Source organism: Euleptes europaea, chromosome 18 (assembly GCF_029931775.1).
Source record: "Euleptes europaea isolate rEulEur1 chromosome 18, rEulEur1.hap1, whole genome shotgun sequence".
NCBI classification, from domain to species: Eukaryota; Metazoa; Chordata; class Lepidosauria; order Squamata; family Sphaerodactylidae; genus Euleptes; species Euleptes europaea.
The window spans coordinates 36,181,661-36,194,659 of record NC_079329.1 but is presented as its reverse complement, the minus strand read 5'-3'; the positions used below and the strand labels follow the sequence as shown (position 1 = coordinate 36,194,659).

General features: G+C 48.1%; 1 protein-coding gene across 1 annotated transcript; it reads right to left on the bottom strand.

The window, feature by feature from the left end:
- Positions 1-945: 945 nt before the first annotated feature.
- ORMDL3 (ORMDL sphingolipid biosynthesis regulator 3) lies at positions 946-12,459 on the bottom strand. The gene is made up of 3 exons (XM_056863678.1): positions 12,279-12,459; positions 3,673-3,824; positions 946-1,157 (listed from the first exon to the last, which is right to left on the bottom strand). The coding sequence occupies exons 1-3, from the start codon at positions 12,450-12,452 to the stop codon at positions 1,022-1,024; spliced, it is 462 nt and encodes a 153-aa protein (XP_056719656.1). The 5' UTR covers positions 12,453-12,459; the 3' UTR covers positions 946-1,021.
- Positions 12,460-12,999: the final 540 nt, after the last annotated feature.

Sequence of the window (12,999 nt, the reverse complement as noted above, 5' to 3'; positions counted from 1 at the left end):
AACCTGTTTACTTCCGCTACAAAACTCCTCCTAATAGCAGCAAATTCTTCACCTTTCTGCACAAGAGTGCTCTTTTCACACTTCTCTTACCAGCCTGCATCCTTAACAAGAAAAGAACACTTTATACTCCAAATATTATCAAAACTTTATACAAACAATCTTTCCTGATGTTCAGAGGACTGAATTGCAGTCTCTTTTAAAAATTGCTGTTGGTGACGAAATGTCATAACAGGTAGGGTTTTGAGGGGGGACTGCTTTCTTCTCTCTCCCCACACCCTAATGAAAGTTGCAGAAGGAAGATAATCGACCTGCAAGTGGCTAAGCAGACATGAATTCTCCTCCTCCTTGTTCCACTGATCCCTATTGCTGTTTGGTCTGCTGAAAGATTTTTCCAAAGAAGATTCAGAACAGCATCACTTTTAATGGGAAAGCTCTTGACCCTGCAGAAGTATTGAGATTCTCTCGCACCTGCCTACCAAATAATTAAAGATCTCTATAAATGTTCAACTAAGGTTTCCAAACCATGGGAAATCTGTCTACCTCTGTTCCTGATGCACATCTTAAAATTTCTGATTAGCCCTTTCAATGAGCAACTCAAAATTCCCCGGAGGGACAGTTTTCGGTTAAAGTGCATTTGCTAGAAAAGCTAAACGTCACCTTGTGACAGGCTCCTACCTTTCTATACCTGTTCAGCTTTCTGGAATGGATGTCTTTCACACCCACAGAATAAACCACGAGTACCTTTTAAAATCTCAGCATTGTCGGCATCGTTATTTTTCTTGAGAGGAAAAATAAATGCATTTTAGCTCTCCCTTGGTCTCTCCGTAAGCTAAACTCTATCCAGGATCCAAGCATCACCGCAGCTGGTCGAGTTTTGTTGGATCTTGGAATCCTGTACAAGATGTGCCCGTTTAAAAAGAGCTGTTGTGGAACTGCATCCCCCAAAGAGGCAGACAAAACTAAGGAAAACGGGGTCCTCAGCCTGATCTCCCACAGCTCACTCACAAAACCCCCACCAAACTCAGTACTTGTTGATCCCAAAGATGCGGACGCCATGAAGCTGGGGGAGCTTGGGAATCAAGACACTCATCAAGGAGACGGTATTGATGATGAAATGTGTCCGGTCATATTTCGTGTAGAAGCTGGTGAGGAAATAACTGCAAAGGAAAGGAGAGAAGATTTGTTTCAGTATGGTTTATAGTCCCACTTTTCTTCCCTGCAGGGACCCAAAGCAGCTTTGGGTCAGCCTAGTGTTGTGGTTAGCGTCTTGGACTAGAATCTAGGAGTCGCATGTTCGAATCCCTGCTCTAACATGGGAGGTTGCTGGGTGAGCTTGGGCCAATCACATGCTCTCAGCCTAATCTACCTTACAGGGTTGTGGTGAGGATAAAATGGAGAAGAATGACGTAAGCAGCCTTGAGCCCCCACTGGAGAAAAAGACGGGGCATAAACAAAACAAAAAATTAATATATGAGAAAACAATTTATGAAAATCAAGGGATATTTGGAACCCAAACGCTACAGTCCACTACATCCTTGGCTTGTCCTGCGTCCACTTGTCTGGCTCACTTAAGGTCTCAGGTTGCTAGTCATGGGCTACAAGCAAAGCGCCCTTTGGCTCTCGCTCTTCAGCTTGTGCCAAAGGCTCATACCATACCCAGGCTAAAAACCTGCAAACAGGGGAGGTACAGAAGCATCTTGCCCCTAGGTAGTCCAGGCTGAAAATAGGCAATGACCACATGGCAGCGGTAACTTGTGTGTGTGTGTGTGAGAGAGAGAGAAAGAGATTATCTGTGGCCTCCTGCACAAGCACAGCGTCAAGAGCGCACAGCGGTGCTATCAACTTGACAACAGTGAAGCAGCAAGGTTTTTTGGGTGGGTGGGAATCGGTAGCTTCAGCAATTGTCTTGCAGCCCTGTGCGGCATCAGCTGTGGCTCCAAGTTCTTCCACTGGGCGTACTGTGCCGCTAGAGACTGCAAGCAAAAGCTGCTCCCTGTAGATACATGCACTGGGTTGCAAACTTCTGAACCCGGGGCATTGAACTCAATTGTTATGAGGGGCGACTATGACATAAATGTCACTTGGTCGGGCTGGGCCATGCTTCTCCAGCCCAGATTGAGAGTGTGTGTGTGCGGGGTGGCTGGCTGGCTGGCAGGCCACGTAAGTGCTCTCAAGGGGCTGGATCAGGCCCGCGGGCCTTATGTTTCACACCCCTGTTCTAAAGGGCTCATTGTTATCCCTTTCCATTTAAGAGGCAGAAGAAAGAATGCGAGCAAAGGAACGGTAGCCTCAAGATGGTCTGGGGTTCCTTTCTTTTGCTTTGGTGTAGGGGTTAAATCAAAACTCTGAGAGGCAACCATTTTGTGGGGAGCAGTGACCTGCTCTTATGCCAGTCTTTGGTCCCCATGCCATCGTGGCACCCCTTAGTGGGAGTGTCCTGACGACTCATCAAACCTCTCTGATCTTTTCATTCAGACCCCGGAAAAGCAATCAATTCTTTGTCTCTGTTTTTCCTGTCAGCTTACCTTCAGGACCCATTTTGAGGTATAAATATTGGTCATTTGACCATTCATAGTGTGCGTGTGTTCTGGATCCGTGAGTGCACCCGCACTTGCGTGTGGGCTCATTGCTCCTGGAAACGCTGGTCGTTTTCCTCTTCAGTGCTGCTTTTCCTGGATGTCCCTTCAAGACTGGTAACTATTGCCCATCCCTGAAACCTTATCCAACGTCCTCCCTTTTCTCTTAGCCAGCTCGTATGCTTTGTGCGCGTATGTTCATTGCTTAAAATATATTTTTTGTTTTTTAATAAAACCATATTTAAATTATACAACCGCCTGCTCACTTCAGAGTTTTCACCAGGGCTATCCTGGATACATAGGTTATCGATCCCAGTCTCCCCAGCTAATTCCCCCAACTAAAGTGGAGACTGCCTATTTGTTTGTTTGTTTATTTATTTTATTAGGCTTATAACCCGCCCTCCCCAGCAAGCTGGCTCAGGGCAAGGGGTGGAGGCCAGTTAAGATGATATAAGCTGATATAAGCGGCTGCCCTCAACTGTAGGCCTGGCGGAAGAGCTCTGTCTTGCAGGCCCTGCGGAAGACTTTCAGATCCCACGGGGCCCTGATGTTACCAGGCAGAGCATTCCACCAGACCGGAGCCAGAGCCGAGAAAGCCCTGGCTCTCGTCGAGGTAACCTACATTGCCTAGGCCTATTTAGGGTAACCTACATTGCCATGGCAGTTTTGGCTCACATGGTCCACTACTTGTGTGACCCTAGTCCAACTGCATTGTTCCTTGGATATCTTTTGCTGCATGACTGCATTGTGTTTTATTCTGTAATTGAGTCTCAGCAAGAAAGGGTGGGGGCTATAAAATAAATAGACAAACTAATCTTTATGCTCCAGTCTAGCTCTTCTCTTGCATGCTAAGGACAAATATGGAGGGGGCAAGGGAAAATCAAAGGGCTTCTGCTTTGGTTCAAGAGGCCCAGAGTTTCTCAGGCTCGTTCTATCTTTCCCCCAGACCCCTCAAAAAACCTTACAGGAGGCCCACAAAATCCCCTTGTCGTTCTCTGCCACCGCCCCTCCATCTCAGGGCAAACAGCGGCATTGTGTGCACGGGGAAGGGCAAGAGGACACCACTGGGCAGTCCAAGGGACCCTTTTGTACTCACAGCACAATCGGCGTGATGGTCAGGAACTTGCGGGATGCTGTGAATTGAACGCCATAGTCCATCTGCTCCCAGTGGGTGAGCAGCCGGGCTTTCCCTTGGTCCGGAGTTTCAAACGGCGTTCCCTTGACTGTGTGCAAGAAAATGTACATGCTCTATAAGAAAAAAAACACAAAATGTGGTAGTTTCTGGGTTTGCTGCTGTGCTTTCTCTTGGTCACTTGGATTGACTTGGGGGGAGGAAGGGTGGGGAGACAGAGAATCCTCTAAACTCTCAAGGACCGGTTTCTTTTCCTGCAACACTTTTGCCTTTAATTGACAGTTGAACACATGAACACATGAAGCTGCCTTATACTGATCCTTGGTCCATCAAAGTCAGTATTGTCTACTCAGACCAGCAACAGCTCCCCAGGGTCTCAGGCAGAGGTCTTTCACATCACCCACTTGCCTAGTCCCTTTAACTGGAGATGCCAGGGATTGAACCTGGGACCTTCTACATGCCAAGCAGATGCTCTACCACTGAGCCACAGCCCCTCTCTTCTATTACGCTGTCCATTCCAAGTATATTTCGTTCCCATCAAGCTGTTTGGGGGAGGGGGGGCTTTTTCCTCTTTTGGATAATTTACACAATCTTATTTTTCTGCATGCCCCAAGCACACAAACAGAGCTGCCTTAGACTGAGTCAGACCATTGGTCTGCTGAGGTCAGTACTGTCTACTTTGACTGGTAGTGGCTCTCTAGAGCAGGAGTCCCCATGGCACTCACTGACACTATTCCTAGTACCCAAGTGTTTTTAGAAAATGGGTGGGGCCAGGTGAGGCTTTTGCACAGCAAGTACAGGTTGAGTATCCTTATCCAGACATCCGCTATCTGGATTCATCCAAAAGAGCCAGCTGTGGTGTAGTAGTAGTAGAAGAAGAAGGGTTGGTTTTTATATGCCGACTTTCTCCACCACTTAAGGAAGAATCAAACTGGCTTACCATAACCTTCCCTTCCCCTCCCCACAACAGACACCCTGTGAGGTAGGTGGGGCTGAGAGAGCTCTAGGAGAGCTGTGACTAGCCCAAGGTCACACAGCTGGCTTCATGTGTAGGAGTGGGGGAAACAAATCCAGTTCACCAGATTAGCCTCCACCACTCATGTGGAGGAGTGGGGAATCAAACCCGGTTCTCCAGATCAGACTCCACCACTCCAAACCACCGCTCCTAACCACTACACCATGCTGGTGGTTAAGGGCAGTGGCTTGGAGCTGTGGACTCCAATCTGGAGAACTGGGTTTGATTCCCCACTCCTCCACATGAGCGGCAGAGGCTAATCTGGTGAACAGGGTTGGTTTGGTAAATTTGGACTTGTATGACACCATCCTGAAAAGGTTGGGAAGAAGAAGAGTTGGTTTTTATATGCTGATTTTCTCTACCTTTTAAGGAGAATCAAACCAGATTACAATCTCCTTCCCTTCATCTCCCCACAACTGACACCTTGTGAGGTAGGTAAGGCTGAGAGAACTCGAAGAGAACTGTGACTTGCCCAAGGTCACCCAGCTGGCTTCATGTGGAGGAATGGGGAGACCAACCCCGTTTTCCAGATTAGAGTCCACCGCTCCTAACCACTACACCACGATGGCTCTCTAGATGCAGCGGTTTCTGGACAAAACTAATCTCTGGAGGCAGCAATCCAGCAGGACAACAAATCAAAACTTAATCCATATAAAGAGGAGATTACTGTGATCCGAACAGCCTAAGCAGACTGACCTAAACTTTCTATTTTAGATGGGGCAAGACTATACATTCCCAAACAAGTCAAGAGCCTTGGGGAGCATTGGGATCCCATGTTACCTGTTTGAGAAGCAGGCCCCCAAAAGTGACTGCCTTTCCCCCAGTTAACATTCCATTAGAAAACTGTCCTCCCTTCTAAACCCAGCCCATCTCGGCATGCTGATCCATGCTGCTGGAACCTCAAGTTTGGATGACCATGATGCGCTTTACCTGGCTGCCCTTGAAGCCATTCGGAAGTTTCAGCTAGTACAGAAAGGGGCAAAACATTTGTTAAGATGTTCAAGTAGTTAAGATGTTCAAGCTGATACAGGCACATGACACCAAGCCTAGAAGAACTCCACCAGGTTCCCCGTTTTGCTTCTAGTCAGAACGCTCGTTGTTATTACAATTCAAATTCTTCATGGCCATACCAACAAAAAAGAAAGTAGAGATTAATTTATGGTAATGATATCTAACCTAATTTGTGTGCCTAGATAACAAATATGAACGTAGAGATATAAATGTAGAAACTTTGTTGATAGAGATATAATAGAGATATTTGATATATCTAATAATTTTATAAGGTGATCATTTTTAGATTACATACTAGCTCAAATATTCTTTCATTACTATATAATTAGAATAAATATTTGATTATAATGTAGAAAAGCAGGGCAATGTAGTCTGACTGACCTATATTTGTATGTCTGACATTCCTATTTTCCCCCTTATCCGTCTTTCCTTCTGTACCCTTTCTTATAAAACAATAAAATATTTTAAAAACAACAACAACAAATTCTTCATGGCCAAAGGGCCATCTCTCCTGGTATACACCTCTGTACCCAAAGTTCCCTACTGATTTCCCATTGTTCTGCTCAACCCACTCATCTGACTTCCCCCAGAAACTGGGTGGATTACGCTTGCCTTGTGGAATGCTGCTTCTGATGCGGAATGCCAGGTCCCCTCTTGCTAGGGGTGCCTCCTCCAGGTGGGACCTGGGGATCCCCTGGAATCACAGCTTATTTCCAGACTACAGAGATCAGCTCCCCTGGAGAAAAGGGCTGCTTTGGAGGGTGGGCTCTATGGCATTGTACCCCACTGAGGTCCCTGTCCTCCCCAGGCTCCATCTCTCCAGGAGTTTCCTAGCCTTGATCTGGGAACACTACCTCTCCATCCCCTAGCAGTGGCCAGGGGGAGACCTCTCTCTAAAAAGAGAGATAAGAAGAGAGAGACACTTTTGGAAAGCTTCAATAGGCCTAATGCATTATTATAGTGAACTTGCGTGGAAGAAGTCATTCCAATTGTGACCGCTTGGGAGAGCCATTGCTGCTTCTTGCTGCTTAGCAAGTAGGGCTAAGAAATCCAGACTACAGAGAGGATCAGTACCCAAGAGACAAATCCTTTCTTTTCTATTCCCCCCACCCCCAAGCGGCGTCTCAAGGAGCTATTACTCGGCGTTACAAGTAACTGATGGACACTTCACACAAGATGCATTTCCTCAGTCGAATTTCCTTCCAGGCAGGAAATCTTGCTGCCTGTCACATGCAAGGAATGCAAACCCATGAGGACCTGCGGTGGGGGAACAGAGATTGCTTTTTCCTGGGAGAAACCCAGAGATTTGGAACCCATCAAGAGCAGAAGAGTGGGAGGCACAGGGATATGACCCTGGGGCCCAATCCACCAAGCTTCCCTGCACAAGCTTGCAAAAACATGACACTATCCCCATACGTTTCAAAGTGGCTCACGTAGGAGAAATTGCCTGCAGGCAGAAAAGGTCTGAGAAATACTGCTGGTTTTGAACCTGCAAAGAAGCCATCAGTGCAATCATATGGGATGCCCCACCCCTGAGAACATGGGCATTGCGAGTAAGGAAAGCTTGAATTCTGAGCGCGTGTTTGAGAAAAATCTAAGTATTGCTAATTGCCCTTTTCCTTTTTTAAAAAATGTAAAAGGTTGCATAGTTGACTATTCTGTGCATTTTAAGCCTTCTTAGCATCCCTCTGCCACTCTTTCTTACAATATGCTAATCTCCCCATCCTTTTAAAGCATGCTAATGAGGTGAAATGAGAATGCTAACAGGCTTCGCTCCATCTGTTCCCCCTTTAGCTTTGCCAAACTGAGAGCAGGGAAGTACTGCTCTCACTCTGAAGTGGCTTCAGACATCATCCCAATAGCCAAATCTAATTGGCTTCATGGCTTTGTCATGAAGCCAAGCCAAAGGAAGGGCCATGCCAGTGGGGTGCAGCAGTTAGTTTACCCGACTAGGGCTTGGAAGACTTGGGTTCAAATCCCCAATCAGCCATGAGACTCATAGGGCCTACCAGTCTCTCCCAGCCCCACCTGCTTCCCAGGATTATTGTGAGGACGAAGTGAGGGAAGGGGAGAACCATGGATCCCACCCTGGGCTCCTTGGAGGAAGGGTAGAATAAGAGTTTGAAACAAAGAATGTTCAAAACGAAAGGGACAAACACCCCCCTCCAGTACTGTGCAACAATGGGGAGCATGCATGTGTGTGTATAACATAAGGCCTGGGTTAGGTTATTTGGGGGAAAATGAAGGGAGAACAATATATGCTGATCTGAGTTGGCCCCGCCCGACCAAGAGACATTTATGTCATATCTGGCCCTTGTAACAATTGAGTTTGAGGCCCCTGACCTAACTGCTAAAACATCCTGGTTCCTTCCAATGGTAAGTCATGCAAACACTTTGCCCCATTCCCATGACCCCTCCCAAAATAAATGCCAAATGGGGATCTCCTGTCAGGAAGAAAGGAAAGAGAGGAAGAGATATTTAGGGCTAATTTAGTTAGGTAACAAAAGATGCCCCTACTAAGGCTTGCAACAGGTTCGGATCCACTTGTGTTACTTCAGGGTTCCTCCCTGGAAAGTAACATTTCTCTAACCCAAAGCACTCACTGATGGACTCTTTAAAAAATTGATAATGATCTGGAGTCTAGGGCGATGCTTCATGAAATGCATGAGGGCAGGAGAAGGAAGGAGTGCAAACAGGACAGTCATCATTCCAGGTTGTTTTACTACTGCTGGACAACGGAGTACTAAGTGCCAGCTGAGGTTGGCAGGCAGAGAGCCGATTCCTGACCTTTGGTGAGAGACAGAGAGAGCGGCGTCACCAGAAGCAGACGGCAGGCTGAAGTTTCCACACTGAGGTAGCATCTGGAGGCTTGAACTCCCTTGCAGATCCAGGGCCACCAAGGTAGCCAAACACCCAGCGAAGTGTGGGCTGTCTTAAGGACTGACACACTCAGTGCTGGGAGAGGGCAGAGACAGAGAAAGCCACCTCCATCGCTGGCAAACCAGAGTCTACACTTCTTTGGGGTATTCTACCTCACCTTCTGCCAGCAGCCTCCCATGACACCCCTCCCCGCAAAAAAGCTCTGTGGTCATAGAGGCTGCATTGAGGAGAAGGAGAAGAAGAGTTGGTTTTTATATACCGACTTTCTCTACCACTTAAGGGAGACTCAAAGCAGCTTACAATCACCTTCCCTTCCCCTCCCCACAACAGACACCCTGTGAGGTAGGTGGGGCTGAGAGAGCTCTAAGAGAACTGTGACGAGCCCAAGGTCACCCAACTGGCTTCATGTGGAGGAGTGGGGAAACCAACCCGATCCACCAGATTAGAGTCCACCGCTCCAAACCACCGCTCTTAACCACTACACCACGCTGGAAGGGCAAGGCCTTGCGCCCTCCCACTCCAGCAGGGGAACAGCATTAGGATGGTGGTGGTGAAGAGAGACCCGGCAACCCTAGACTTACATCAGGGGTGTCAAGGCCCGCAGGCCAGATCCGGCCTCTTGAGAGCTCTTATCCAGCCCACGAGCCAGCTGAGGCAGCCACTCCCCCCATTCTAATTCTGGGCTGGCGAGGCGCGGGCTGCCCTGACCAAGCGGCATTTATGTCATATCCGGCCCTCGTTACAATTGAGTTTGACACCCCTGCCTTACATGCTTCGCTTCTGTTTACACCTGGGCTTCTTCCTCCCATTAAAAAACTGGGACCTTCTTTCCCATTTCAGATCGGGTTTAAAGAAGTCTTTTTTAAAAAAGTTCTGTGCAGTCCCAATTTCATGTCACTCTAGAGGCAACCCTCGTGCACTTGTAAGGGGAAGAAAAGTGTGGGTGTTCTCTAACACTCCCGTCGCATCGTCTCTTTAAGGAACTGTGAAATGCTCACCGACCGCAGAAACTAGAGGAAAAGAAAGGGGGTAAAAAGGACAAGGAAACTTGACAAGAGGAATGACAGGACCCTAGGGTTGCCAGATCCCTCTTCTCCTCTGGTGGGAGGCTTTTGCATGTCAGTGCGTGTGCGCGCGAGCCAACCACTTTACCACTCAAACTAAGAGGTATGAGGCCCCTCGCGAGGCGGAACTTCTGGTTCTAAACTGGAAGTGATGCGTGCAGTGTGCACGGATGTGCACATTTGCCAGCCGACCCTCAGGTGGTCGGCGGGCAGAGGGGTCAATTGCCGGGGGTTTGCCCACCACAAGCGGGCACCTGGCAACCCTACAGGACCCAGTTGTCCTGCCAAGAGGCAAAAGGTCCTTTTCCACTAAGAGATTCGAGGGCAATAAGCATACCAATGGCAAAGGAAAACAGTTTTACTGAAATCTTTATAGTAATGAGATATTAACCAGTCACAAGAGTATAACAAAGAGAGTACACCCACGCCCCTTCTGCTACAATGAAGAAACCTAACAGGTAGAAAGTTAATTCCTTTGAAATGTTGGAGGAGAGTTTTACAGGCATTGTGGACCACCCCCCAAAAAACCAAATCAGTGGGTGCTAGATCAAATAATTTTAGTTCCCTAGAAGCAAAAATGACTAAACTGAGGCTATCGTACTTTGGTCACATCATGAGAAGACAAGAGTTGCTGGAAAAGACAATCATGCTAGGAAGGGTTGAAGGCAGCAGGAAAAGAGGAAGGCCCAACATGAGATGGATTGATTCTATAAAGGAAGCCACGGCCTTCAATTTGCAAGACCTGAGCAAGACTGTTAAGGATAGGACATTTTGGAGGACATTAATTCATAGGGTCACCATAAGTCGGAAGCAACTTGATGGCACTTAACACATACACACACACACACTCCTAATACAGGAACCTCAAATAATGACAGCAGGCAGACTCCAGGTGTTGGCCAATGCACACCTGGAGTCAGATTTATTGATACAGCTGTAAGCTCTAGTCCCGTGATAATCCCATAAACAGCATATTGTCGAAGGCTTTCACGGTCAGAGTTCATTGGTTCTTGTAGGTTATCTGGGCTGTGTGGCCCCAGGCCGTACAGAGCTGTAAAGGTCAATACCAGCACCTTGAATTGAGCCCGGAAGTAAAGTGGAAGCCAGTGTAGGTGGAAAAAGTCAAGAGTTTTCAAAATCTTTCACCCACGAAGCCAGTGTGAATGCTATTTTCTTGTATAAAGGTGTGGTCAACATTTTCCAAATGCTAATAATTTTTTTTAAAAAACCCTCAACTGGCAGTGTAGCATTAGTGATTCCTGTGGAAGTGGTCTAGAAAGAACATGGTAGATAGAGAGAGATTAAACCAACAGATCATCTGGAGGAAACCAGGACCCAGAGTCGAGGAACGCCGACGACAGCAATTGGTGGCTTCGATCGCATTTGAACCTTCTGAGAAAGAACTAAATTTTTTGCCCTATTTCATCCATCTGAGCATGATGAAGAAGGCACTGAGCAGGTGTTCCTTTCCTGTGCTGTGTGTATGAACTCCATACTCACAGCCAAAAGCATCCATCCCCTTAGAACATAAGAAAGGCTATGCTGGATCAGACCAAGGTCCATCAAGTCCAGCAGTCTGTTCACACAATGGCCAACCAGGTGCCTCTAGGAAGCCCCCAAACAAGACCACTGCAGCAGCACCATCCTGCCCGTGTTCCACAGTACCTAATATAATAGGCATGCTCCTCTGATCCTGGGGAGAACAGGTATGCATCATGACTACTATCCATTTTGACTAGTAGCCATGAATACCCCCTCTCCTCCATGAACATGTCCACTCCCCTCTTAAAGTCCTCCACGTTAGCAGCCATCACCACATCCTGGGGCAGGGAGTTCCCTTAACTTATGGCCAGCTCTGCCATGAGGTAAGGGGGGGGGGGCCTTGGGCAGCAGATGGGGGTGCTGCAGCTGCCCTTCCACTCCTCGTGATCATGGTTGTCCCTGCATCCTTTGCCCAGGAGCCAGAGCGACTAGCGCACCTTGCCTTCTTGTTTCCCAGGCACCTTCAAAGACGGTGCTGCAAGCCACTGGTGCCAAAGGGCTTGTCGAACTCCTGTGAGATTTTCGCAAGAGTTCAGAAGGCACGCTGGGTCTGCCTGGCTCCTGGGGGGGGGGAACCCACACTGAGGCCATTTATGCATTTATGATGCTTGCTCAAAGCTTTTTTTTAAATGCGACCTTTAAAATGCCTATTCATGGTCCCAATGCAAAAGGAGAAATTCCACACACCCCACTCGCCCGCTTCCTCGTTCCTTCCATTAGCAACTGCATAGCTAACGTGCGACTGTGATTTTGCATGCTTCCTTGAGGGGATTCTTCAAGGCAGGGGCGGAGCAAACACAAAGGAAGTGTTAAACGGGCTCTTAAGAAATGCGAAGCAGGTATGCGCTGGCTTCGCAGTCGCTTCCTGAATGACGGTTCAGTGTGAAAAACTCAAAAAATGCGGAGCACTTCAGCCTGGAACGCGCTGCTAATTACCAAGCATAAATGGCCTGAGAGGAGGTGAAGCTAAGGAGTGGCAAAAGGCACCAGCAGCATGTGTTAGACGCTTCTGGGGGACCCCTTGCTGAGTTGCCGACACTCCCACGCAGGCATCCTACCATGTTGTGGATGATGTTGGTGAGAGTCCAGACCACTGGGACGCTGAAGAAAGGGATGCTGAGCAAAACCACGTGCAGGAGCCCGATGCCCAAGACGTACGAGAGCCAGATGCCACGGCTGTTCATGACCCGGGTGTTGGGGTTCACTTCACTATGCGCCGTGCCCACGTTCATCTCTCCAGCTGAGCAGCCCTGGAACGGAAGGCAGAGAGCAGGGCCAGGGTTAGTAGTATGCGTGACTCACAGTGGCCCCAACCCTGCTTTCTCTTTCATACACACAGCTTGGTCCAAAGTTCTTTGCAAAAAAAATCTGGAATAAGCGGGAAAATCCTGGTCTTTCACTCTCTCTCTCGACACTTTTGTACCCTGTCCCTGGGCACCCTGACAGAAAGGAGGATAATCGGAGGGCACTGACTGACAGCAAGGGCCTGCTCCAGTCAAGTGACACAAAAACTGTTGACTCGACTCCCCAGTGGTCAAAGCTCAAGGCCAGCCTTAAGGTTGCCAGGTCCCTCTTCGCCACCAGCTGGAGGTTTTGGGGGCGGAGCCTGAGGAGGGTTCAATGCCATAGAGTCCAATGGCCAAAGCAGCCATTTTCTCCAGGGGAACTGATCTCAGCTGTAATAACAGGAGATCCCCAGCTAGTACCTGGAGGTTGGCAACCCTAGCTAGCTTTAAATTCTCATGGTTGTTCTGGATAGTTAGGTCAGGAAGAGGAGGA

Excerpts from the sequence above, each read along its gene's own strand:
- ORMDL3 (XM_056863678.1), bottom strand. The coding sequence starts at position 12,452 with ATGAACGTGGGCACGGCGCATAGTGAAGTGAACCCCAACACCCGGGTC. Across the intron at positions 3,825-12,278 it reads CCAACATCATCCACAACATG|AGCATGTACATTTTCTTGCA; the intron begins GTAGGATGCCTG and ends TTTTTCTTATAG. Across the intron at positions 1,158-3,672 it reads ACCATCACGCCGATTGTGCT|TTATTTCCTCACCAGCTTCT; the intron begins GTGAGTACAAAA and ends TTTCCTTTGCAG.